This window comes from Falco rusticolus, chromosome 19 (assembly GCF_015220075.1).
Source record: "Falco rusticolus isolate bFalRus1 chromosome 19, bFalRus1.pri, whole genome shotgun sequence".
In the NCBI taxonomy this organism is placed as follows: Eukaryota; Metazoa; Chordata; class Aves; order Falconiformes; family Falconidae; genus Falco; species Falco rusticolus.
Window position 1 is genome coordinate 4,697,056 of NC_051205.1, and position 27,326 is coordinate 4,724,381.

Below are 27,326 nucleotides of genomic sequence, written 5' to 3' on the forward strand. Positions count from 1 at the left end.
TTTTTTTTTTTTTTTTTTTTCTCCTTTCACTGAAGCCCTACCACTTTGAAGAAGAGATCGTAAATGCCAAGGGGAAGCTGGATTCATCCGGGAGGAACAAGATGTCTGTAGTAACTTGAGCTCAATATATTATCTGAATATTTTGTATTCTATAAAAATTAGAACAAAAACCCTTTATGCACAGTCTGTTTTACATTTGAAGTTGCATTTTTTTTTATTTTTTTTTTTTGGAAACTGTATCCATAACTGAAGCTCCATAAAAATAAACCTCTGGTTCTTAAATATAAAATTTTAAAGTTGTTACAGGTTAGTTTGCAGATGGATTTTTTTTCAGAAATAAGTTGCTTTAACTCCGTTTCAAGTCCTCCCAACTGTACATTAAAAACAGACTCGATTAACCTCTTATAGTGCCTATGCTAAAGGCACTTAAGAGAAGAGCCAACTAAAATACTACAACAAACCAAAATTATGTACCATCCTAAAGGAAGCTCAGACTATATGTAATATATACACAAAGAAGAGCATGATAAATCATTCAGATTAATGGCAACAATCTTACGTTTCAGAAGGAAATATCAAAATTAGAAACAAAAAGTCTATTGCATATCTGTAGTAATCAAGGATTTACAAAAAAACTTATCAGAAGCAATTTCCCCCCGAAGTGCATTTCTGTTGCATCGTCTGTAATACAATGGCGCATTTTACAAATTTAAAATATCATCTGTACATACCAGATATTTTACCCCAGGTGAACATTCACTTGGGTAACAGTAAAAATAGCGGACATTTTCAAGACAATTAAGCTGATATTGACAAAGTAGTAAGGCCATAGCTATTTAACTACAGTAAAGCATCGATTAAGTCACTTATTTGCTACTGATCTGCCACAGTATCATCTTTCTCCTCTGGTTAATAGAGCGGGTTATTTTTATTATTTTTTTACTTTTTTTTTTTTTTTTAAACCTACTGCTAGAACTGCACCATCATACTGTGCCAGGCTAACTTAAAAAAAACAACAAACCAAACAAAAACACGAAAACCAAAGATAGCAGGAATGTAAGATACTATAAAACTAAATTTTAGAAATCAAAAGAAAAAACTTTTTGCACTTTTAATTTTACTATCACATGCAAATAATTACTTCTCTTTTCACTCCCCAGCAGAAGTACGAGAGAGTGGCCCAATCTTTTCCATGCACAGTAATTTGGAAAAGAACTTAACTGGGGAAGTATACTTCTGTAGCAAACGAAAGTCAAACAACTCTGAAAACAAGTCACAGTTCATAAAACTGAAAGTTACGTGTGATTTACACCTTCTGGTATTTAGCATCAGCAGAGTAGGAAAATTTGTCTTTACACCGCGTGGTCAGCTAACAAGAAGGAACCACGGAGAATTATTTGTCACTTCAAGTGCACCCCGAACGTCGCCGTTGAACAAGGGACAGCTTCACCTCTGCTGATAAAATGGTACAGCTCAAAGGAAATCAATGAGCTGCACCAGCACTCAGGCCGGCTCCCGAACGATCGCTTTGTCCCAGTTTCCTCCCCCCCGTTTCCACCAGAACGGGCCAACACGGTGAGTAGAGACACCGCAGCCTGTCCGAGTCCGTTACGGGGATGAGAACGTAGCAGCTAGTCCGCCTACACTAAATGTTTGCCATGCAATACGAGTACTGCAGGAGAACTTGCACACAACACTATGGTTTTCACAGCCTTTATATTTACTTGGTTATTCCCCCCCCCCCCCCAAAAAAAAAAAAAAAAAAACAGAAAGAAAAAAAAAAACACAACCCCAAAACCCACGGTTATAAATGGCAGTGGGGGAGTGGGGAGAAGGGAAATGCTAAATTCTTGCACGCAGGTATTAAATAAATAATTATGAGCACCCTAATCTGACAGAAATTTGAATATGCTGGAAAAAGCCAACAGGTTTACAGACTTATTTGCATACACTGTACAAGAGCCATCATCTGCTGCTGGAAGACGCACAGCCCGGACATGCGCAGCATCCTTTCCACCATCAAGTTTTCCCAATCACCTTCCAAGAAAAGATGGCACCTGCAGTTGGTTTGTTTTTCACGTCTAATAAATGAAGACGTTCCGTTTCACAACTGTTAAAAACGTGGGTACTTTTTCAGCACTACAAAGTGACCCCGCGTGCTGCGCAGAACGCAGACGCCTGCGTGGATCCGAGGCCAGAGACCGACCCCCGCGCAAGCCCCTTCCCTGGTCCATCCTTCCTCCAAACAGCGATGGCCGCGGTCGGCAGCCCAACGCATACTCAGCTCTGCCATAACAGCGCGCATCTATCCTAAAAATATCCGCGGCTATCCTACAGATTCGGGGTTTTTTCCAGTTTGCCTGCAAGTAATTGTTTCTAGCCTTTAAAATTAACTTTGAATTAATTGCGTATCAGAACTTTTGAAATATTTAAACTTCTCTATCATTCCAACAAATGTAGCATTGTTGAAATAAATGGAGAAGGGTTCTGTAAGCATCCCTAAACTGTAGATGTGATCAACGATTTTTTTTTACTAAATTAAAAAAAACCAAAACCTCCCAAACCCAGTACAGGTAGTTTAAAAGTGAGTAATGATTTTGGTTGTTTTTTTTTTTTATATATAGATATATGTATACATACAACATGCGTAGAAATGAACAGTTAACTGCATAAATACATTATATTGTGTTATGAATCAAATCAAAGCAATTGCCAAGCTGAATAATAAGTTAGAGAAATGACAACTCTGGCTTTATATATATATTTATAAAAATAGATATGAGTGTTCTTAAAGCAGTTGATAGAGAATGCCTACTGAGTACGAAGTCGCCAAGGGTTATCTGGCTAAGAAATCAGAAGATGAAAATTTTCACAGTTATTTTAAACTGCCACTTACATTCATTCTAATGGCAACACTAGCATATATTACTAAGATGTTTACGGTATATATCACAATTGAGTTTTCCAGTGTTCACAACTTATGACTTTAAATTTGTACACTTGCTATTCACTAAAAACAAAAAAAAAAGGAAAACAAAAAAAAAGGAAAAAAAAGAAAAAAAAAAGGTGTGATTCTTAACCGCTGGAAGCTACTTTTCCCTAAGACTTTATACAGAACTTTGAACCCTGGCATGCTGATTTTGGCAGATTAAAGCACTGAATTTTCCTATTTCGGCCATTACTGTAATCACCTTTAAACTTAACCACTTACTACACGATAGTGTTGCGAGTTTAGTCAGCATACAGCTAGGCAAGACGCTACCTTTCAAGTAGCTTCTCTGCACATGAGGGGTTTTGTTTAACTCTTCACCTTTCGTTCCTCTTTAAACGGTGAAAAAAAAGTCAGTTGCTATGACATCAGCTGTAAACAACAGGTTCCCAGTATACATAAACCCTGATTTCTAGCATACAACATCCCATACCCTACTCCAGAACGCAAAGGTCAGTACACAGATGTAGGTCTAACCCTGGCGGGGCACGCCGAATTCCGTGCCCCCAGTTCCCACCTGCAAGGCAGAATTCCACGTCTGGAATTCCAGGCTCTTCACTTGTGAAGCTAATATCAAGTACTGTGTAGCCATGCATCGATCCTATACTGGGCCTGCCTCAGGAAAACATACCAAGAGAAATGCACAAAAAGTCTGTAATAAAGATTAAGAGAAAGTAACAAGCGTGGGGGGGGGGGGGGGGGGAAACCACAAACAAACCCCCCCGCAAACCTAAGAAGTTGCCCTCAAAAGGAGGCGAGGAAAAAGGGCAAATTAAAAATTCTGACGTGCTCCCTTCTGCCTCCTTCCAACTGCGCCCAGAAGACACGTGCTCTGATCTACAATCGAGTATCCTGTAAAAATCAACAGTTTGAAAAGCTCGCTGAATGAATTATTAGTAAGGTCAAGAGACTACAAGCTGGAAACACAAAGTTTACTACAGTAGTACATTCAGTTTTTATCATCAGTGACTAGTCATGACAACAGTATCTGGCTGCACTCATTTCCACTCACACTGACCAAGCACCTCGGCTGCAGACGCGTGCTGCAATGCAAGGCCATCAATGGCAGACACATCATCCGACAAGCCAAATGTTAAATAGGTTAAAAAAATTCTAATTTTACAGAAACGCTCATTTTTCAAAAATAATATTCTCTTATCCTTTTCCTCCTACACTGAGGGACAGGTTAATTTGTCAATTCATATTCTTTCACTTTGTCAAAACACTAGTTTCACAACCCCAAAACTGATTTCAAGCAGGAAACCCTCTGCAAATTAAAAACAAAAATACAAAAATTATAATCTCTATATTTATATTGATTGGAATCCTCCAGCATTTGTGAAATCACTTTTAGAGATGAATTTTGGGACCCTCCACAACTTCTCCACACAAGCCACGCTCCAGTTCAGTATTCCCCTTCACGAATACTTCTTTCTCAGTCTCCTTTGCCGCTTATTAGTCCACAGCTCAAATTAAATAGAGAATAATTGGCTGGATAAGTGTTACTTTGGTGACCGGGGTGGCACGTACTGCTCCTTGCCGATACGTCGAGGTGCTCCCTGAGGCGATGATCTGCGTCCAAATTGGCGCCTCTGTTCCCTGATTTTCCCAGCAGCTCCCCTGGGAGGCCCGTTGCCTCGGAACCCAGAATAATCCTTCATGCGACCTTCACCCTTGTCATGAGCCTTCTCCGGAGCCTTCTCGGCTGTACCGTTGTCTTCGGTTTTGGCAGGGGGAACGATGTTGGTGCGATGTTCCCTGAGAGGCTGAACAGCAACGGGAGGAGGCTCTTTTGGGGGCTTCTGGCAAACTTCAGCGTAACTTAGTTTGCGTGGCTCCTTTGGGACCAAGGGAAAGAGCAGGATTTACACACTGGAACCACCACGCTCCGCTCTTCCGGACCATTCCAGACACAGCAGCTATCACACCGCAGCCGTGGCAAACTGCACAAGGTCCCCGATGCTACATCGGCACATCCAAGCAGAAGCTCCCACCATTCCCCACCCGCACCCTGCTGCTCCGGGCCTTACCTGCGTCGACAAAGCAGGAGCTGCGCTGGCGTTAGCCGAAGGTGAAGCGGCATTTGTCCTCGGTGGCTTTGCAGCACTGACGGGAGAGACAGCCAGCGGCGGGGACGTGTGGCTTGTAACATCTTTCTGAGCCGACACTTCTTCTGGTTTGCTGTCCGGCTGAACCGTGCTGCTAAAGCAAAAGCCATTTCACATTAAAACCTAGTAACACGGAAATTCATGTTTGAGAAAGTATTTTTCTTTGAAGACACAACTGCGCCTTTTGCAGCCACTACCACCACAATTTGTTATTTCCATCTAGTGGCCTCCAGAGAAGCCACCTACTGAAGGAACAACAAGCATTACCGCCACCCTGCCGGACACCAGCTGGAGTCTTTGCCAGAGCAAACAAATTTTAACGCTCCCGACTCAAGTAATGTGCGTACCTTAATGCCACAGCTTCGGTCTGACTCGGGGAACTCACGCTTGTCACCGGCTGCTGGACGGTGCTGTGCGTCGGTTCTTCCTGAGCAGGAGCTGGGCAGCTGGGCAGCAGATCTTTGCTTTCCTGTACAGAAATGAAGTTGCAAAACACGGAAAGATGGCAGATGGGCTTAAACCGCTCCTCAGTGTGCCAGTTGGAGACATCTGAGAAGCAGGATATTTCCAAAGGCTGCTCAAGTCTCAATGATGGGAATTTTACTTCTTTTGGAGCATCACCTCTAAACCAATCACCCCTTATACGGGCAACACAAATGGCAGATAAAACAAGAAGTAAGGCCGTGCTTAGCCCACTGGCTCAAAGAAGAGATTCACCTGGAAGCAGCCCCTGCCTACACCTCACCAAACCGATCCTACTCCAACACTCCTCATCTGCCTGCTTTATTCCAAAACACAACCGAGCTTACAACAGTGTAATTACAGAACTTCAGCTAAATACCTGCAAAAAGCCAAGGAAATCCAAGACCAAAAAGACAGAAACTGCACTATTACAGTAATATATATGTAATAAACACGGTAGGATGTTTGGGTTTAAAGCATTCTCATGTGCAGCTCTAACGTAAGGCAACTCTAAGCAGGGGAGGAGGGAGACACAGCAGACGCGCACGGCTGCGAGCATCCCGGAGACACGCGCAGGTACCTTTTCTTTGCAGACTCCTTTAACGATATCGGACATCCTGCTCTCCAGCACAGGCTCTCCCGGTATTTTTGCTGTGCTGCCAGGTAAAGGTGGGAAATTTGATGCTAGCAAGTCAAACTTTGGTGTCTGAGTCTTTGTTTCTGCTGAAGACTGAGGTCTCTAGAGAAGGGAGACAGCCGTTAATAAAGCTGTAACACCCAGCACTGAAAGCACTGAGCGAGTGTCAGGGAAATTTCCCAGGAACACTGACAATCCAGAGTGCAACCTGAGAATTCAAGGACTGTGCCGTTCCTTCCACAAACACACAGCCAACACATTGCACTTTGTGCAAAAACCTTGCAGCAAGGGAAGCGGAACTTACTGAAACCCGGTCATCTTCTCGTCTCCTCCGACCTCTGAAAACATTCCTCCTTTAAAGGCAAAAATAAAGTCAGTAAGTGCATTCATCTAGCTGAAGGGCGCACTCATCCGCACAAAGGGGAGCCTGTGGCCGGGGATTTACAGCAGCCTGCCGATGCTTCTCAAGATACAGTTCTGGGATGTTCTCCATCTTCAGGAGGGGTCAAAGCTCTTACGCTCTTGGAACAGAGCCAATACGGGAAAACAATTTCTCTTTTCTCTCCCCGTGAAGGAGGGACCCTTGAGTACTGTATCTGGACAAGCACAGTGACAATTAGACTGTAATATCCTATAGTTTTATAGTAATAAACTTAATCACCTGATTTCTCACATTATCTGTCTTGTTTATTTAAGTGTCTAAACCCTGAATTAACAGATGAAAGATAAAACCAGTTGATCTTACAACATTTAGGAGCATCGAATTCCCCAGCTAAGGATCTACTTATTATTTACAGCAATACAAATACTAACTTTACTTCAACTGTTTTAATTCCAGGAACAAACCAGGCAGTTATTCTGAAATAGAGACACCTCATGATCTTACTGCGAGGCATTTGTCAGAATGACTAATAGCCATACGGTCAAGCAGGAAGCTTTTGTGCTCCCAGTGAGGTATTTATCATGCCTGGTTTATTTCAACGTCAAGTTTTCTCCTGGTCAGCCTTTACAGAAATACCAGTTGTGCCAGCGGTGGGGATCCTTGGCTCATGCGAGCCCTTTAAACCTCCGGCACCACGACCCAACTGCACCGATGTGTTACAGCTCTTTACCTGCCCCTGCCAATGCCGTAATCGCCGTTCTGCTCCATCTGTGCGGTCGGAGAATCCTTCTGGGAATATCCTTGCTCTTGGTGCCCGGTTAACGTACTGTTATGGCGCTCCGTAACAAAATTCCTTGAGTTGGTTCTGTTCAGTGGGCCATCCCCCACGGGCATGGTACTGACGGCAGCTGGACCCTCCGCAGCGTGTTCCGAGCTGTTCGATGATCGGAAGTGAGGCTTCACACTGCAGGACACAGAGCAGCAGCTGTGTAACCCAGTTTCAAGAACAGGACCCAAAACTACCACCAACTACAGTTAATTCATAGCTGACGAGGAAGGAGGAGGGCAGCAAGCACTGGGACTCCACCAGAGAAGTTGTTTCCTACATTTGTCAAGGCCAATGACGCCATTCCTCCTTACCTCCATCTATTCCTTTTGTTAAAGTTTTCTTGCAACCTCCTCTCCCGTCAAGTGTTGCCACTTGAAGAAAACATTGAGATCACTGCCCAATAGATACCACAGGGACAAAAAACCCCCACAACCCTCAAGCAGAAACACCACCACCACCACACCCCCCCCCAAAAAAAAAAAACCCAACCCCAAACAAACCCCAAACCTAGGGGTGGCAGAAGAATCCAGAGGGATTCTTCTATTTCCCTGGGCCTGCAGCACAGGCACGGAGTACCGGAAAGTCGTCTGGAGAAATAAGCCAAGCCTGAGGCACAACCTGAGCTGGCCACAAGTGAAAAAACTGAACTGAAAGAAGAAGCCAGGGGCAGAACAGGCTGAAGAGAAGAGGGTAAATAAGGCTGGGGTAGCTGGGAGGCCACCTCCCCCGGTGCTTCAAAAGCCAGGATCTTCGCCTCCCTGCTCCTGTTACCAAACACCCACAACACTGATTCTGCAGTTTACAATACCCCAGACACTTTACCCAGTTATCGATTATTCAGCCTTAAAGCTCTATTTCCTCTGAAAAGGCGCAGCTGTGTACATGCAGTGCCTCGGCAAGGTAAGGCTCAGGGTCTTAAAACACCGAATTACCCAGAAAAACCCTGACCTACCACCACACAGAACAGTTTTCTGGAGCAGCATTCACGTGCCTTAAGACTATATTCCACTCCTGCACCTCGCTGTCTTTTCCACACAGCACCAACCAGTTTTGGCAAGCAAGGCGGCAAGGACCTTAAACTCTTAAATTCTCCTTTGGTCACCGCTCCAGATCTCATGATTTAAGGGCAGAATGAGGATTTTGCATGCTTATTGTTTTTAAACAATTTCATTATAACATTCCATGCAATCAGAAGAAGTTCTCCCACTGCCAGCCAAAGTACGATCCCTAGCCGGGAGGAGAAGTTAATGGGGCTACAGGATCTCTTAAAGAGTCACCAAGGAGCGGCCTGGAGAAGGGTCCTTTCTTCCAACAGACCGTCACTCACGCAGCTTTGGGCTTCCCTAAGCTAAGCAAACAGGGAAAGGCACATTGTGGATGCCACAGACCCCAGACTACCTAACAAAGAGGTAGTTTCCATCCAGCTTCCACCAATAAACTTGTTGCCTCCCACTTGGCCAGAGAATTTAAACTGGGAGGAAGAAAAAGCAAAATCAAATAATTCAACGCATGATAAATTATCATTTGTCAGCACTAAATCAGAGCAGCAGCAAGTGATGTGGCTCCTCCCTCTGCTCAGCCGTTGATCCTGTGGTATTTTAAAAATCAACTCCACCGCTATCTGGCAGGTTTCTCCACAGCCTCGCTACTAACAGCTGGAAGTTGTGCAGCATTTCATATGTAAGCAGAACAAAAATCACCTTTTAAGAGCCTAGTTTCCAGTGGTCAAATTAATCTGCTTTACCCAAGACATTTTAAGTTACTGTTTAGGTGGCTGGATAGAAAAAAATCAATTTAATCAACATTAGCAGCCAGGATTCTCTGTTACAAAGACTCAATCTTCCTTTCCCACAAGGATGTTGCAACAAATCAGGGCAAAATAAATATGAGGGGCTTAAACAAATGTTTAGCTACAGAGAAAAATCAAATATTTAACTCTTAACTGCCTGTACGACAGAACAAATTCACTTCCGTAGCCAGCACGGAAACCCAAAAGCAGCAGCTGGACGAACCGCTCCAAACGAGCTCTCCTGCAGTTCAGGAGAAGATATGCTCAACCAAGATTAATGCATACCTCACAGCTTCCAGAAGCACTAAGAACCAGTTTGGAGGCCCCAGTAAGGTTAAGTTTTCCATCAGCAAAGACCACAGGGAGGAGGAGGAGGAGGGACGCTAACTGAATTCTTCCATTTTGTTCAATGTTCTTAAAATGGAAGACTTAAGTCATAAATTCAGCCCTCAGATCTCATAATCTTACCCATCACTGAGAAGGCCACAATCTTGCCTGGGCAGAAGAGCAAAGCGGAAAAGACAAGGAAAGATAAGGAAGAAAAAAAGCAGAGAGAGGGAGAGAGAGATGAGATGAGAGTGAAAAAAGAAGGAAAAGCATGAAGTGCAGGCTGCCCAGACAATCGACTGTTGGACCTGTTCTCTCTTAGCGCGATACTTGATCATCACTGGGCCAAACCTTCCAGGCGATGCCTGAGCTGTCACCTTAGCAGGCAAAGAAATCCTGCCCAAGCGTAACTAATGTCTGCTGCCACAAAATGAAGATTTATTACCACAAAAACAGAGCTTTGTACTAGCACAAAGGCTGAGCAAGATTGGCAGGAAAGATAAGACAACCAAGACAGACCAGCAGAACCTGTACGCATGACCCTAAAGCTATAACTTCACAGCGGCTGAAGATTTTACAAACAAAAGTCTTAACCAGAAAACTTCTAAAAGCTTAAGGATTATACAGATGTGATCTACGAGGCAGTAGTGAATGTGCAGGCATTTCAAGATGTTAATGTTTGGGTACACACAATTCTTGTCCAGCTTCAGCATTCGTACTTTTGGGAGGATCCGCATACATGCGAGTGTTACAGGGTTTAAGTTTAGGCACAATTTAAGGGGACAATTTTTTTTCTAAGATCTTGGTCAGGGGCTGAGCAGCTGTAACTCCACCAGCTGCCCCATCTTCCAAGTCAAGTTGTCCTACCAGTTGCACAGCCTGTGTGAAGACTCTGCTGAGTCACCACAGCCCGAATACTGAAGTTCACCTTCTGCCAACAGCCACAGCCCTTAACTGCATCACAGAACCACTTACGGTACAGGCAGTTGTCAACTGACTTCTCAAACAATATAAAAAGTAATTCCCCTGCTACCAGCTCGCATGCTGAATACAGTGAAAGAACTTGCAAATAAAACAATTTCCACCCACACAAACAGATTACTGCTCCTTTGTATTTACAGAGCGCTGTTCCAGTGAATACAAAGCTGTTTCCTTCTCCCCAGTGTTTAGATCTGAGCCGAGTCCTTTACAGTTATCAGGGAAGATGGGGATAAACCAAATAAATTATAGTAACAGACTCAGCATCCAGCAGTTTTAGCATCCAGCAGTCTGGGCATGCGACTTCTCAGCTGCATAAACTGAATGGCTCTCTGCAAGGCTAATCACACAACAGGAAAAGCTTACATTTGTGCTGCAGGAGTTTATAATCTGTGTATAACAAACACAATTAGAAGTATTACCTTAAGAGGAAGTTATTTATTTGTCTGCAGAAATTCCTCTGAGGCTTTTAAAGGAGTTACCTTTGCTCTCTCCAGCACATATGTCCATTCTTTTAGGATCTTGAGCTGCCACCTTGATTTTAATTTTATTTTATAAATCAAGTTGAAAAACGTCATACATATTTGATAAAACAAAACAAGTACCCTAGTCCCAGCAGAAGGCACTGCATTCTACAAGTGCAAGGAACACTTCAGGATCTCAATACTGTAAGTTCTCCGAGAGCAAACAACTGACAGAGCTATCTTACCGATTTCTATGGAATGGGCGACCTATACTCAAAGAAGCAGCATTTGTTTTATATGATCCTGGTGTATTAAAGCCATTCACAAATCCACCGTTAGGAAAGGGGGCCTGCAACAGACAGAACAGTCTCAATGGCTGAACTAAAAAGAAAAACGTTTGCAGTTTTATGAGATCAGCTTCAGCAGTTATTCATCTAGTCTGTACTTTTACACCGGGCCGCCGTTACCTAGTATGTTGTGAGCTTACTACTAAAGCGAAAACCCCACCAGGTTAACAGTCTGCACGTCTCCTCGAGCATCAGGGTCCTCCTGGAAGAGCTACAAAGCTGTTCCAGTGACACTAGCCACTGGACAATGGAATTTCACACCATTTCTTGAAATAAATGGCAGCCCATGGTGCGACACGCAGCCTCTCCAATAGCCTTGCTTGATCAGGTCCACGATATAACAGGAACTATTATAAAACAGAGGGATCTGACTAGTCAACCTGCACATTCTACAGCTGAAAAGCCCACTGCTGTGGCTTAACCCCGCTGATTTGTTAACCAAATGACTCCTGCTGTTTTGGGCTAGCTCCTCTCACTTCCATCAGCTGTTACTCACCAGTGGTGTTTCAAAGTAAGGTGCAGGATTGGGAGACCACGTCTGAGGCACGATGCTGTAAATAGAGTACTGCTGAGGACTATATACAGGCTGCATAAAGAGTGGCGAGGCAAACTGTGCTTGTGTTTGAACTGGCTGAGTATAGACACTGGAATCCACTACCCGGTAACCATTCTTAGCAAAAAAGGTGTTGATGGCTTTTATCCTTGCCTGCAAGAGAGCACATCGCATCACAGCCATTAGTCGGGAGAAACGGAGAAGCAGAGCACACGATCTTTCTTGCCTAGCGAAATTATAACAGAAGGGACGTGAAGGAGGAAGTTGATGACTGCGTAGAAATAAAAGCTCTGATAAAAATCAATACAGATCATTTTCTAACAGCGTGCTAAACGGGGAGGACATCACACGCCGCTTTAGCTAGAGAATCTGTCAAGCTGAAGATAAACGCTGCCTCCTATAGCAGCGACCGCCCAGGCTCCGGTTTTGGCAGCTCCTCTCAGTACAAAGGCCTTGCTGCAGCCCCGTTTGTAGAGCAGCTAACTCAACCTAGAGACTCATGATGGCGAGAGTCCCTCTCCTGAGTTCTGCAGACCCAGATTCTGGGGAAAGTGGAGAAGGGAAGACGAAACAGGAATGTATTTCACCCCTCATGGGAAGCAGCTCTGTGAATAACCAGCAGCCACTGAACTGTAATTTTTCAAAGCTACTCATGACCTCATTCAAGTTACCAGCCCCCAGAACAAGTGGTAGGAACTATCCCACTGCTAATTCCTTAGTGCCCCCCCCCTTAAATGCACACTATCAATCAAACAGAAGCCTATAAAGCAGCCTTACCATTACTGGCTTGCCCTGAAAGGTTTTCACTTCTTCCCTTAAGTACTTAAACGCCTGCAGATACAAAAAACATTAGAATATCTTGATCATAATTATACTTCTCGAAGGATATTACATGACGTAACACGAGTGTCTAGCCATCTGCTTCCCTGTTAGCCCAGCTACATTCATGAACACTTCGAATTCAGGACATACCCCATGTCAGTTATGGCTGGTGAGTACTGAGGCAAGAGGCAGACAAGGGAATTCTAACCCGACAATCCCTCCACTTTTTCCTCTATTAACCAGAATTTGCCACTAACCTCTTAAAATAATAAAAGGGGGATAAGGAAATAAAACATTTCTTTTAGCTACAGGAAGCATGTGGGCAACCCTCTCAAGCAGGGGAAGCATTAGGAAGAAAACTGAGATGTCATTACCAGTTGAAGGCAGCCTTACCTGTTGCGCATCTGTATCTGACTGGAATGTAACGTACCAGTTGTTGTTGTGAGCAAACTCACAGCTTATCACTTTGGGGCAGTTTTCATTTTTAAAGAGAGCCTTAACCTCCTAGGGGAGAGAAGAAGCCAGGTGATTAAGGGCATCAGCTCTGAGCTGTAAATTGAACACTAAACCAACAAAAGTTTACTCTCCAGCCCCCCTCAGCTGCAATTTTCCCTCCACCAGGGATGTTCTTTTGTTCCCCTGACAGGTCTGTCACACACCAAATTATTCTCTACTTGTTTGTAAACGCAAGAATACCAGTCCAGCCTAGTGAGCTCCCCAAATAAAAAGCAGCAGGCCCATCTGGTAAGAAAATCACAATCAGTACAGAACTGGAAGTATTTCTGTATGAAAAGGTAGCAGAAATGTGCCTTTAGATCAGGAGAGTCATCTAGACAAGAATGATTCTAACAAATGTTTCTAAATCAAGGCAACCTGACAGCTTTGCAATAATCAGATTTTAAAGAGGGAAAAGCAGCTGTTCAGCGTTTGCATTAAAAGAACTAATTAAAAATGCTAGCAGACAAACACCCTGTGTTACAACTTTAAAAAACAAAGAACTAAATCATTCTGTTAGCCAAATATCAGTAGGAATTTTATTATCCTCCCTCCTCGGAACATAATGAGCTCAGCTCACATGGGGTCACAATGAATGAGAAATGTTTAGTAACATTTCTTGCTGCCAAAACAACCGTCTGACTTCAAGTAAAGTTACTGCTGTGACAAAAATTCAGCCTGAATTCCAAGCTATGCCCTGGACTGGTTTATTTTTGGATCTGAAAAGAAACCAGTTCAAACGTCCTTCCAGAAAAGCCTAGCTAGCTTAATTTTCGGTGGAAAAAAAGTTTACTTAAGAGTATTTTAATATATTAGTGAACAATGGGATCGAACAACAACAGCAAATTTCTGCCTCAGCTTTTTTGACAATACATCCAGGCAGAAAAAATTACTTACATGGTTTATGAGAAAAATATCTGTGTTTAATCAGATTAAATACCAGCTGACCTTTTAAGCAACACTTCCTGCTGCTGCCTGAAGCACTGTTGAAGACACCCTCCAAAAACATCAACAGGCTTTTCCACCTTTCTTTTCTACTCATTTACCTCTATAGGTGTTGTTTCAGGGATCTCACGGAGAATGATAATACATCGTTTGTGGTTTGGTCTTACTTTCTCCCCTCTCTCATCCACTTGTACCATAGGAGAAGCTAAAATTAAAAAGACAAAAATTGGCTTAATATTGGACACTGCGCACTGCAAAACACCTCAGCAGTAAGACTCCCCAATTATTGAACTCGCCACAAAGAACTACGACAGACTGCTGAAGAAACCCGATTACTCAAATTCTGAGCAAATAACCATTTGACCAGCTAAGGTCTGCTAGATCTTCGGTGTATTTTAGCTCTTTGATGCTGCCTCTATCTACAGCTCAGGTATCTAAAAAGCTCAGTCCCTAATTCAGTTCACTCCCAGCTCAAATTCAAGCCCGAGGATATAAAAGCATTCCTAGAGGGAGCCCTAATGGGAAAAGTTCAGGTAAGAGTAGGGAAATCAAGTCAGAATAAAGATGTAAAAAGTTCACTTACAACTGCTTCCGCAAGAAGCCAAGCGCAGAATCAGCACAGGACATGTCAGAAGAATTCTAGCTAACTTTATTTACTAAGCCATTTCTAATTTTATCATTTCCAGTAAACTTCTGCACTGAATCAGAAGTAGTTTATTCCCAGAAAAAGACTTGCACTGCTAGCCGCTTACTGAGGCAGATTTAGGCATTTATTATAAAGCATGATGAGAATTCAGGAGCCTGGAACAGCCACTTATTCAAGCACCTCTGCGGAACGAGGCTCCCGTCACCGCTGACCAGAACAATACGCCATAACCAGCTCAGAGACCAACACATTTCTCTAAAGCAAGGAAAGATTCTTTGTTCTACGGACACCCAACAGCCAGACTTACATCTCAAAACTTCCAGAATAAGGTCCATATCTGTTGTCAGCTTCTTAATACCTTCCATGTTGGCAATTGTCCATATCGGAACAAACTGATCACTATCCATTTGAGACATCAAGTAGAGATCCTTGGAAAGATTCTCACTAAAAAGACAGGAGTTCGCCGTTTTATAAAAATCCTGAACTTTACTTACAGAAGCCTCAAAACAATAGAATAACTGCAGGTTTAAATATTCGCCAATACCATTCACAGCTAACTCTAGCCAAAAGATACGCAGATTTTCCCTCCTGGAAAAAATCCCAGCAGATCAACACAAAGCCAAATCAGTTAATTAAAAATCTTCCTGATAGTTATGGTGCTCTGCAGGCTAGGCTGCAAAAAGGATCTTGTGAAAGAATCCTCTTCTGGTAACACACAGCTAAATTATCTCTACATTTTCCGACTGTGAAGCAGAGAAGTCACACTCAAATCCTCATTAAAGGACACGGATGCACGTGCAGGACTGGAACAGCTGAAAGGCACCACAGGGCTTCTACTGCATTTTAGCGAATCTCGTTTCATATGGCATCCAACCTAACATTCTTATGAAGATGACAGCACATATCAAGCCAAAAAAAAAGGGGGAATTTGTCAACAATTTTAACAAAGGGTTTATACAAAGTTAACTGTACTGTACCGTGAGAAGCAGAATTCAAGTTGTTTTTTCAAACACTCTCTAATATCTTCTGTGGACACAGCGGAGCTGCCTTCACCTAAAAGTTACCACATTCACCGTCAGATCTCAGTTTCACACTGAGAACACAAAAGAACGTGTCTCGTACAAGGAAAGAATGACTCCTGGGTAAGACCAAGAGGGCAAGCTCATCTGAGGCATGCTTACAGACCATCACACCACACGTCCTCAAAATGCCACAGATCCCCCAGTTTTCACCGATTTGGCCAAGTGCTACGGCTGGTTGGGATCTTCTTGAATATTTTTGGAACATTTCAAAGCTCCTACTCAGTCATGACGTAACTGCAGCAGACTCTAGAGGGTTACAGATACTGACAGGGGTATTCTAGCTTGCACACTCACCAGACACTTCATAGATTTGGTATCCAAGATCTTCGGTTGCCAGGACAATTCCATTTGCAGATGCTTCATCAACTCCCGTGCCATTTCTTGTGGCTTCACAGGATGGGGAATACATCACTTCATACTGCTTGCAGCTATCCTCTGAAATCTCTATGTTACCTGCCAAAAAAACGCATCATCAATAAACAACCTACTATAACCTTTGGAGTATTTTCCATTTGAAAAATTTTGGCTACCAACGTTAAAACAAACACTCAAGAACACCATAACTGAAAGCACCTAGACTTAGCCTATGTTTTTTAGACTTTCAGTGTCTACTTTGTATTGGATGGCACTTTCTACCTCTCCCACTTCACAAAGATCCTCTGGTTTGCGCTGGGGGCTCCAGGGTAAGTAAATAATAGGATCAGAAAATCGTAAGATCCCTTTAAAGTGACAGAGGTTCTAAAAAACAGGCCTTCCACCTGGAATTTGAAATATTTAAACGGGGTTCCTAAAGACAAAGCACTAAAACAGCTTACATCAATGCACTGCACCACCCTTATTTACATCAGGGACTCAGGAGCATTTAGTGGTTTTTATAAAACGCAACAGAATGACACGGAAATTGGCCGATCTCTTCTGCAGGACACCTCAGCTTAGTCTTCACCACAGCTGCCTGAGATAGAAACAAGTGCCATTTTGGTTGAATCCAGTCAGGCAAAGGAGATCATTCTAAAAAAATCAACTGCCTCAGTAGATGGCTAGATCTTTGCCACACTACTGATGAATCCACTAAAAACAAACGTTGAGAAGGGATACTGTCCATTAGATACTATTACATTAAAAATTGTTAAAAGCAAAACCACCGTATTTGGAAAAACTGCCTTCAATTTTCCAGCAGCGTAACACTGCCACGATGGCTTCATTTTGAAATAAAGAGACAAACGAGCTCCTGTCATCCAGTGCACAAACTCAGTACTCTCTCTTCACTTCTGCTGACTTTCCAGAAACCCGTAACCTCAGCTACACAATCGGCTTCACATCGCATCTAAACCAAATCAGAAGAGTTCAACCATTTGAGTGTTTAATTCTGCATGACAGGACCATGCGGTAAGGATCAGAAAGGGGGGCCGCAAGGGAATACGGACTAAACCGGCAGAGGTTAACCATAGATGTGTTGCAGTTTCTACCCCCCACCCAGTACAAACGCTACGGCCTAACCGCTCTCAGCAGCACCTCAGTGACCTACCGGGATCGCAGGTGGCCCTCAGATCTTATCTTCCCGTTCACAGGGTCAAGTGTATACTAAAGTGCAGCAACGGTGAACAAGTCACAAATCCATTTCTACACATTTAGCATCTTGTTTCCCTCTTAGCGCGTTACTCAGTCATCACTGGGCCCCTTGGATCCCGTTACCTGCTGAAGTACTCCGTGCCAGCGCAGCTCCGGACACCTTGAATCCCTAAACCAAAGCTCGCTGGTCAGACTTACAACATCTACAAACTGTCTATAGTGTTTTCTCACGTTTATTTCACACTTGTTGTTACCTCAGCACTCACAACCTCAAGGACAAGAGCAAGAGGTTGCTTCTCACTGCTGAACTCTCCGCAGAGAACGCCCAGCACCCCGTGGCAGGGGATGTATCACAGCCAGTGCCCGAACACAGACCCGCGACATCTCACCCTCGGTGTGAGTCCCTTGTGCAGCCGCTGTTTCTTGCCACGTGTGCTCTGCGCCATTTGTTGGTGGCACAGCCTCACTACTCCCTTGGGGTACTTCTTGCCACACCTTGGCGTTAGGGTTTAAGCCAGCACCTTTCGATGTTACCTGCTGAAGAGACCAAAACACTTCTGTTGGGAAAAATGACCCAAAGATGCTTTACAAGTCAAGCCAGACAATACAGGTGAATTTAGTGATTTTCTATAGAGTTCCACATCTCAAGTGTCTAACCAGCTATTAAGCGCCTATTTGATTTTTCATTAATCAAAACAGGAAAATCCTTGGTATTTTCCAAGTATTTCATTTCTACCTCCATTAGAAGTGTTGCCTTCAACCTCTCTTTATTGACATCCGACAACATCAGCAGAGGAAGCGGCTAGCCGTCAAGGACTCTGGTAACTCATAAGCTTTTAAAGACTCGACTGTCATAATGCTCCAGTCCCCTTTCACCAGAAAGGGAAATTTTCCCTCCTCCAGACCCCTTCCTAGAAAGGAAGGTAGAAAAAACATATGTCAAGGAGAAGAAACTAATGACTTACTGAATTAGTGACATCTTTGCTATGCCAGGATCCCTCGTGAACTTACCAGAGTACTACCTGAGTTCCCCACGAGCTTACCTACATCTTATCCGCATCAATGTACACTAATAATTCCCTTAAATTTGTAAGCAAGGAGATTAAAAGTTTTTGAAGTGCCAAGATAAACATACACACCATCACAGCCTGTTGGGAGAGGGGAACAGGATCATCTCTCTTCGAGACTGGGCAACAAGGACCATCGTTAGAGTGAGAGGGTGAACAACGAGACAGACAAGAGAAACTGCTGGATTCCCATCTGGAACCTAACGTGGATAAACGTTTATTCCGACAGCGGAAGACGGTGCCCTCCGAGGTCCCTTCCCGAGAGCTGCTCATGAGCTCAAAGGCATTTGGGCAAGGAGTCCCAGAAGCCAGCAGCAGCACAGAGGATAAGCACTGTCATGGCTTTTGCTCTATCACGATAAATCAAACTTCTTCCATGCAGGCAATTCTCCTCACAAGAATTCCTAGCACGCTACAAGCAACTAATAGTTTCCTCCAAACCGGTTTCTTCAGACATTTAACGACAGGCCACTTTACTCACGCCACGTGCATGATTGTAAAAGGCAAAAGCCATTAATCCTACCTCGTATCTCACAAATAAGGAAGTCTGATATTTCAGAGGCCAGCCTCCTGGATTCTGAAATTAAGGAGTGACATACTACCAGGCCTCAAACATAAAGCAAAAGGATAAGGAAGCAGTTGCGTAGCTTTAGAGATAATTCCTCTGCCAAGGTCACACCTAGTGCCAAAGCTATTTGCTACAAGGACAAGCCCAAATTCAGTAATAAAAAGCCTCCAAAAACCAGAGGAGCAAGACAATCACAAGAGGAGGCAAAACAAAAATCGCTGTTTTTGCAAGGCCCTCTTTGAGATTCAAAATCACACACACACACAACCAATTTAATCCACACAGCAATGGAGTTTTCCCCCTTTCATTACCCTTAGCAGAAGAATATAGCTGTAAACAGAAAGAACTAGAAATAGTTCCATGTGGAAGGCCACGTGCATTTCCCTTCTTTGTTTTCTGAGTAGCTGCTCTCAAAAAAAAACACCCTAGAAGAAAAACCCGTGAAGCTGTTGCACCCGTGTATTCCGTCAACGCAGTTCAGAACTTACTGCTGGTCACTCCTGTGACGCAGCATACCTGTCAGCACGGGCACCTGCTGGAGAACTGAAAACCAGCAGATCCCATTGCCTGGAATTTACTTTTCATCAAAGCAAAAAAAAGACAAGACACATCTAGGAGATGATTCATTATTTTATAAAAATAAACACTGCCTCACTACCTGACATCTTTGAGGTTAGCATTTAGCTCGAGCTGAAAGTAATTGGAAGGAACAAATACAACAAAATGAAATTGAAAGACTCGAGGGAGAGTTTTACACTGCTGGAGCTGATCAGAAGTAAAAAGCAACTCTGAGTACGACAGATGACATCACGCGCTTTAGCCAAGACCGAAAGGCATGTGTGGTAACACCAAGTTCAGAAACCACAGGTCCAAGTGAAAGGCGCTAAGGAACTACAAAAGATTCAAGCTGATAAAGCAATGAATGGACTTAATAATTGTAATGGCTGAAATACACACCTGAAACACAGCGTGGGCTACTTCCCCCTTGTTCTAGAGACACTTAATGCCATGTAACGCAGTTCTGCAAGGCCCGTCCCTTATGTCACGCATCTTAATAACAAGACACCGTGGACTCTGAGAGGATAAAAAGTCCCTAATTTACATAAGCTTTCTGAAAATACAGTCTGCTGCACTCCAGGAGCAGCACCACTCCATTCTGGCAAGCAGCTCTTCTGAAGAGAGGGCCAAAATATCAATTCTTGCTTATTTAACTGAGGCTAACAAATACTGAGCCCATTCGATTGGCTGCAGAACAACCCTCCCAGCTGCTATCGGGAACTTTCATGATCAGGTTAAAGCTTTACAGGGTTACAAAGGTTAGGAACACTCGCTGCTATCCACAAGCTGACAAAGCTGTCCTCCTCAGCACAGCTCCCCTCTAGTTTAGATGACTTTTGGCCAAAGTGGATCAAAGATTCTCCTCCAGCGATTCCTCAAAACGGACCATCGAAGCATCTATCTCATTCCAAAAGGATGGCAAAGAAATTTTCCTTATTTTAAGAGTCTAAATTACATTTAACAGATTCAATTAAGCCACCAAAAATGGAAGTACTCCGAGTTCCTGTTAAAGCACTCTCTTTTAATATTAATTCAAACCACCCTGCAACCAAAATCTTAACCCCGAGCACACGACAGATTTCCCAGAGCAGACCAACTCTCTAAAATCCAAGTCAAAAATCCAGAAAAGAATTTAACAGAACTTGTGAGGTGAGATTCTAAACATTTTCCAGAAGTGGAAATTTAAGTGCCATGGTCAGCAAACCCATGGGAGTTGCAAAGAGAAGCCTTGTGCTGCCGGGGGACATGACAGGCAAGGAACACAAATCTGCAGCAGGCTCGGACTTGGCCCGGCGTAGCTGCCCGTCACCTTCTCAAAGCATCCCCAGGCTGCAAAGCAAACCAAAGGGAAAAGAAAAAAAAAAAAAAAAAAAAAAAGAGAGAAAGGTGGTGTCAAACCAAAAGCAGCACGCAGAACTCCTCTGGAACTAACTGCAGGCTGTAACAACAGCTCAGTACTCCAAACAGCCCAGGTAATTCTCAAAACACATGTTCATTCAACGGCTACAAGACTGAGCGCAGCGTGTGTTTCGAGTTAGCCACTACGAGCACCCCATCAGTAGGGGCACCTCTTTCACCCCTGGGGAAAGCAAACCCACAGTCGTGGTGTCCCTCACCTGTGTCAATGGTGTCCAGCACTTCTGCATGAACAGGGACAACTGGGGGGGTTGTCACCCAGGGGGGAGCAGGAAGCCTCACCTGCCAGAAAAGAGGGCCAGCAATACTCAGCGCTTCACACAGTCCTGGTTTTCTAGCTAGGAAGCATCGCTGGCAGCAATTAGGGCAGCGCTTCACCCACCTGAAACGCACAGATTTCAATTTTCCCAATAAATTACTAATATATTGGACTAGGAACACATACTCAACCAACCAAAACCCAAAGCAGGCACAGCAAGCCATTATCAATTACATTTTTCACAGTGCATTTAATAATATTCCCAATGCACCTTCATCATCGAGCGTGAACAGCATTCCGGTCCTGGCCTCAAGTGAAAAACAAGGCACACAACACACCAAACACTAATGCATAAAAAACAGCCCAAGCCTTACACCACTCCCTCAGTGCAGCCAATTTTTTGAGCTAGAAGATATGAGAACAGAATTCCACCGTGCACACTGTGAAGGGATCAACTCACAATCGCCACGTGCACGCTTCACTTAAGTCTAAAATATAACTGACAGCTACAGCAAGTCAGCTGATGCTCCCAAGAGCTTCACAATTTCTAACACAACCCTGTTCTGCACCTTATTTTTCAGGCAAACCCAAAGATCCTGCGATAAAAGCTGCTGTCTGCTTCTATGCATCTGACTACAGCGTTTCAGGGCACCTGGTGAAGAGCTCAAGTTCCCTGTCCTGGCAGTGAAAAGGCACCTTCAGGAAGTCAAATTTATCCTCAGGAACATAAAATTAAACATCACTGATAATTCTTCCTGAACGAAGATCAGAGTAACTAACTCACAGCACTAGCAGCGGAGGAGAAAGGAGATCAAACAAAGCAATCAAAGTCAGGTTTGTGCCGGAAAAGGATTCACCGAACGCCCAGGCGCACACTGCCCGGCTGATTTGCTTCAGCTCCCCCTGAGCAGCCCCAGCCCCATCTGCATCACAACTGCTCCATGGCACCGCTGCGGGTTCCAGAACCTGCCTCGCACGCCTGCTGCTCAGAGGGGCCACCTCCGTCTCACGGGCTCTGCTCCTCTCCACCGCGCTCAGCCTCGGATGAGGTTGGCTGCTCGCAGCTCCAGGCTGCGGCTCCCATTAGCTTCAACAGTTCCTCTTCCAGTTAAATACTGTAAAACCAGATTCTGAAGACCTGTCATTCCACGTTCGGGACATCCTTTTTTCCTCCTAGTGCAAGTAACATTTTCAGAACTGAGGCAGTTACTTTAAGAAAGACAAGGAGTTTCCCAAACCTTTTTATTTAGAGCTGCTTAACCACAGAATACATATCGGTATTCACATAAAAGACCGCCACCACGTTCAAAGGGAATACACCACTAGCAATTGCCTGGCTTACATCTTAACCCCATTTATGTCTTATATATAACCCCTGTAGTGCCTTACCCAACCTGGCAGCTGTTTGCTTTGCACGCTTTTTGGACAAAACTTATCGAGGAGTTTCAGGGAGCAGCGCAGTTGCCCGTTTTGCCCAGCAAACACTGAAAGGGCTTCACAAAATCACGTGAAACACCGTAAATAGGTGAAGAACCGGCCCGGCCCGCAGACCCAGGCCCGGGCCGCCACGCTGCCCACCGCCCCTCCCCCGCCCCGTGTGGCGCAGGGAGGGACACACCGGCCCGTCCGCCCCCCCCGCCGGGTGACCTCCACGCCCGGGGACGGGCTGCCCGCGCTCGCAGCCGGGCTGCTGGCCCCTACACGGGCCCGGCGCGCCCAGGCCGCCCCACCGGCCGAGCTTTCCCCGCCAGAAATTACCCCCCCACCCCAATCAACGCACGGGCCGCGCCGCCGCTGCCAGTACGCCCGGGCCCAGTGCAAAGCGGCGGTGCGGCCCCGCGGGGCGGCCGGGGACTACCATGGGGCGCCAAGGAAAGCCCGACCCGGCCCGCCGGGGCCGCTCCGTTCCCCTCCGGAGGCGGGAGGCCCCGCCAGCCCCACCATCCCGGCGCCGAGCGAGGCCGGCGCGCAGGGCCCGGGCCGCGCGTAACCTTCACGGCAGGCCGCGGTGCGGCGGCTCCCCCGGAAGGTCACCGCGCCGCCTTCCACCCCTACCACGCGGGGGCCCCGGCACCCGCGGAACCTTCCAGAGCGCCGAGCCCCCCCCTCACCCCCGCCCGCCGGGCTGGCGGCCGCCGCCCCCGGATTTGCTGTGTCAGCCCCGTCCCCTCCCCCCGGCGCGGCGCGGCCGGCGGCGCGGAGCAGCGTGCGCGGCCTCCCCGCCACATGGCCCGGGCCCGGCGCCGGCGCGCCGCGCCTCACCTCCACGAAGAGCAGCATCCTGCCGCCCGCGCCCAGGCCGGCGGGCCCGCGATCCCCGCCGCGCTCCCCGCTGCCCGCCGGCGGCCGCGCCAGCGCCAGCGATAAGGACACTCGGGCTCCGCCTCCGGCTCCTGCCGCCAGGGCCCGGCCCCCTCCCTCCCGCCACCGCCTCTTCCGGCGCACGCCGAGCACTTCCGGGGCACAGGCGGTGCCGGATCCGCCCACTCCCTGCGGGGGGCGGGGGGGGGGGGGGAGAGCGGAGGAGAGCAGAACCACTCCGCCAGGGGGCGCAGCGGCCGCGCTGCGCAAAGGGAGCCGGCGCCCCCCGCGGGAGGGAGTGGGCTGGCCCGCAGCGCCCAGGGGTGGGGGGGCGGGGGTGGCCGTGCTGCATTATATAAATTTATATCATTTGGGGTTTGGTTTGATTTTTAAACTACACAACGCAAAATACATTTTTTTTTCTCTTACACAACAAGAAGGGGGATCCCCCCCGCAGAGCCCGCTGGGCCCCCAGCACCCTGCCAGGCATCACACCCACTGCACCCACCTGTTTTGTCCCATTTTTTCCCGATTTTTCCTCATTCCAGCTGCGCCCCCACAGCCCACTTCAGCACTCCACCGCTGACCCGGCCACTGACCCCCTGCCCGCCTTGCCCTTGCTGCACCACCGCAGCCCTGTGGCGTGGGCCTGGCGAAGCCGAGCGGTGGGCCAAGAGCAGGGAAGATTCCCAGAAAATTCCCCAAGGCCGAGCCCCCCGCCAGCACCGCCGGGGTGGGATTTTCCCCCGCCAGCGCTCAGCGTGCCCTGCGCCTCCAGCTCGCTTATAGACCCTATATCCACCCAGCCCTGGGAACGTGGCCATGGGCAGGGAAGGGGCCGGGGCAGCTGCCGGGGCTCCCACCACCGGGAAGGGGCGGGGAGACGCCGGGAAGCGGAGAGAAGCCTTGGCTATGGCAAAGAACGTCACAGGACACCGGATTTCCTCCAGACAGTGCCAGCACAGAAAGGGCAGCCACCCGCCACAGCATCCCTGCGAAGCCAGGCCACGATACCCATCACCTCTGTGGGAAAGATCCGCTCAAGCTCAGCGGAGCCTGAATCGTTTATTCCATGCGGTGCCCGTTTAATATTCGCGTGGCAGAGGTGGCGCACCCGGGATCAGAGCAGGGGGCTGACAGAGAAAGGGCCGGATCTCACCTACGGAAACCCCGAACACCGGACTCCTGCTTGCGTGTGCCTCGGCTCGCTGGTGTTACTCAGCCCCACAGGGAGCAGCGGCAGCGGAGGGGATTCCTGCAAGGAAAAAAACACTCTGAAACCATTTTGCTTTAAAGCAACAGGGAAAGAGCCACCAAACTTATTACAGCAGGGAGCCAGGCCCGGCTGGGAATCTTAGGTGATCAAAAAGTATTCTGTTAAAGAATTAATATACTCTGTGGTGGGTTTGGGTTGGGTGAAGGATACGGCTCTGAGCCCTCGGCTCCTTGCCGGCAGGGTGCTGCCATGGCTCGCTCTGCCGCTTGCCCTGCGAGGGAACCTGCACCCTGCTTAACACTATTACCCGCAATTACGGTCCAGCAAATCGGGGTTTGTTTAAGTTAGAGCCAGTGAAATAATCAGGGTTCGCTGAAGAGATTTAGAAAATTGCAAATTGACAGTCCAGCTGGCAGGTTCTGCGGGCGTTTCACTGACCAGCATCTCGAGGTGCACACGAAATGAAGGAAAAGCAAATTAAAGTAGTAGAAACCAAATAAGTAATTGAGAAGTGACTATTTACAGATTGAGGAATCCATTCTGGAAATCATCCTTTGCCACGGGCTACCTGGCGACAGACCACCAGGGACAGCACGAGCACAAACCGTCTCCTGATCATTATTTATTACGATGCTTAGGGAGACCTTGCAGTTACAGTATGAACTTGAGAACCTCTTCTTCATTCTCATCTACTTCACCCACCAGATGTAATCAGACTTAGCACTTGTCATCTTCAAAGCACTTTGCAAACATTAACTCATTAGTCTTTATGCCCCCTGTGAAGCCGTTAAGTGTTATCCCGGTTTTACAGGCCTCTATCTCCAAATCTGCTCATTAATTTTTAGTGTGCCCATCGCTTTAAACCGAGCGGTCAAAGGAAGAGAGAAATCGCAGCACAAAACAGTTCTGAGTCTCATTTTCAAACGTGCCAAGCACCTGGCCAGCCACAGGAGCTGAGGACTTCCAAAACCAGGCCTTGACAGGATGGCAATGATTGCTAATGCTCAGATTAGATTTTTTTTTTTTTTCCTGAAGTCTGTTCTGCCCTGCTCCTGCAGGATCTCCCCATTTAATTGAAGCGCCTGGCTGGCAAAGCAGGCAGCACCACGGACGTCAGTCAAGACACTTCCAGTCTCAGCCGAGTCCTTCCGCACTCACAACCTCACTGGCTTCAAGTGCAGACGGGGTGGATAACCAGGCCCAGCCTCCAGAGCTAGTAAATAATTCACACTTTGTGTGAATATTTATTGTCACAATTCTCTGCCTTCTAAGCAAGCGATGCAGAAGCACCAGGATTCGAGACCCAGAACGAACTACGATCAGATAACGTTAATACCTGTCTGGAAGGCAAATACAAACATATTCCTGTTTACACCGTGGTGAAGTTTCTTTCCTGTTAGTCACCATCTACTGTTCACTTACGGGAGGGTGGCAAGGCGAACACTTTTCCTTGAGCTCCATCCAGCGCTGCCCGGGAGCTGTTGGCCCCTGCTCTTCTCCCAGAGGCACTTCTCTCGACAGTTGGTTTTGGAATCACAGCAGAAACAATTGTGCCTTCTGTCCGTGAGGCGACAGAGCAGAATGAACTGATGCACACACTGAAATGAGATGTCATATTGTGAGAACAAATGAAGGGCACAGCAGAAAGCTGCTTGGGTTTTTTTGTTGTTGTTTGTCTTTTTTTTTATCGCAGTCATTTGTTGTGGAATGGGACTACAGAGGGATTTTTTGTTATAGGTCAAATTATCTGATATGAGCAGGTGCCAGTAAAAACTGGGATTTCCTGCCACCTAACTTTCCTCTGCTCTATTTATTTTTCTCGTGTTTCGGGTGCACCTCCTGAATGTATGATTTATTCCCCAGCAGAAGACAGCGATCCAGTGGCACACCGCGTCTGAAGGGCGTCTTACCTGCCACTCTAGCGCAGTAAGCATCCCAGCAGCCAGGATGGGGCGGGAGAAAGATGAGGACCGTGACACATACATCTAAAACGGCGAGCGAAGCCCTTCCCAGTCATCGCAGCCAACAGGCCATTTTCAGCACCCGTTGATTTCGCAAGAGGAAACTCCACCTCGAGGTAGCGCTGAGGGCACAGCATCAGGAATTTGTCCTTAAGAGGCCAGAAGCGGAATGTTATAACCACCAGGCAGGCTGATGAATGCAAAAGAGCAATACCTATTGTAGTCAGGAGCCTGGAGCAGCTATGCTGGCAAAAAGATTAATTACTCCTGGGTGTGAGCTGGAACCACACACCCAGCAGTCCTGAGGTTTTGGTTACTCCCCTGTGAAGTGCTCTCTGCCCGACTGCACTCAGGCAAGGATTCAGTTTCCCTTTTCCTGGTATTTTGCCCCTGTTCTGCCCACCCTGGAATGGTCATTAGCTTCAAGCACAGCCAAATATAAACACCACGTGTGAGAGGCAAGAATAAAACACTTTCTCCCTGGTTCTGATGAAGCCCCTGCGCAGCAAAAGCTCTTACCTGTGCGTGAGACTGAACATCAGCCTGTCCGAGGGGG

The 27,326-nt window shown here is 46.4% G+C and overlaps 1 protein-coding gene across 11 annotated transcripts; it reads right to left on the reverse strand.

The window, feature by feature from the left end:
- LARP4 (La ribonucleoprotein 4) lies at positions 1–26,896 on the reverse strand. 11 transcript variants are annotated; one of them, XM_037411704.1, is made up of 18 exons: positions 26,720–26,896; positions 26,232–26,407; positions 24,753–24,848; positions 17,814–17,961; positions 16,150–16,308; positions 15,751–15,826; positions 15,081–15,217; positions 14,229–14,332; positions 13,081–13,191; positions 12,643–12,696; positions 11,809–12,018; positions 11,211–11,314; positions 7,309–7,542; positions 6,501–6,549; positions 6,140–6,298; positions 5,445–5,566; positions 5,020–5,191; positions 1–4,827 (listed from the first exon to the last, which is right to left on the reverse strand). In XM_037411704.1, the coding sequence occupies exons 5-18, from the start codon at positions 16,262–16,264 to the stop codon at positions 4,492–4,494; spliced, it is 1,983 nt and encodes a 660-aa protein (XP_037267601.1). In that variant the 5' UTR covers positions 16,265–16,308; positions 17,814–17,961; positions 24,753–24,848; positions 26,232–26,407; positions 26,720–26,896; the 3' UTR covers positions 1–4,491. The 11 variants fall into 11 exon arrangements, with proteins under 11 accessions (XP_037267601.1, XP_037267596.1, XP_037267598.1 ...); XM_037411699.1 differs by lacking the exons at positions 24,753–24,848; positions 26,232–26,407; positions 26,720–26,896 and adding exons at positions 18,161–18,335; positions 21,316–21,415; positions 23,555–23,648; XM_037411701.1 differs by lacking the exons at positions 24,753–24,848; positions 26,232–26,407; positions 26,720–26,896 and adding exons at positions 18,161–18,335; positions 23,555–23,657 and having other exon boundaries at positions 5,020–5,188.
- Between the last annotated feature and the right edge of the window lie 430 nt (positions 26,897–27,326).

Coding starts and splice junctions, on each gene's coding strand:
- LARP4 (XM_037411698.1), bottom strand. CDS start 18,211: ATGTTGTCGGATGTCAATAAAGAGAGGTTGAAGGCAACACTTCTAATG. Junction 16,309..17,813: donor ACAAGGGACTCACACCGAGG/GTGAGATGTCGC, acceptor TTTTTTTGGCAG/GTAACATAGAGATTTCAGAG. Junction 5,192..5,444: donor ACCGAAGCTGTGGCATTAAG/GTACGCACATTA, acceptor CTTTTGCTTTAG/CAGCACGGTTCAGCCGGACA.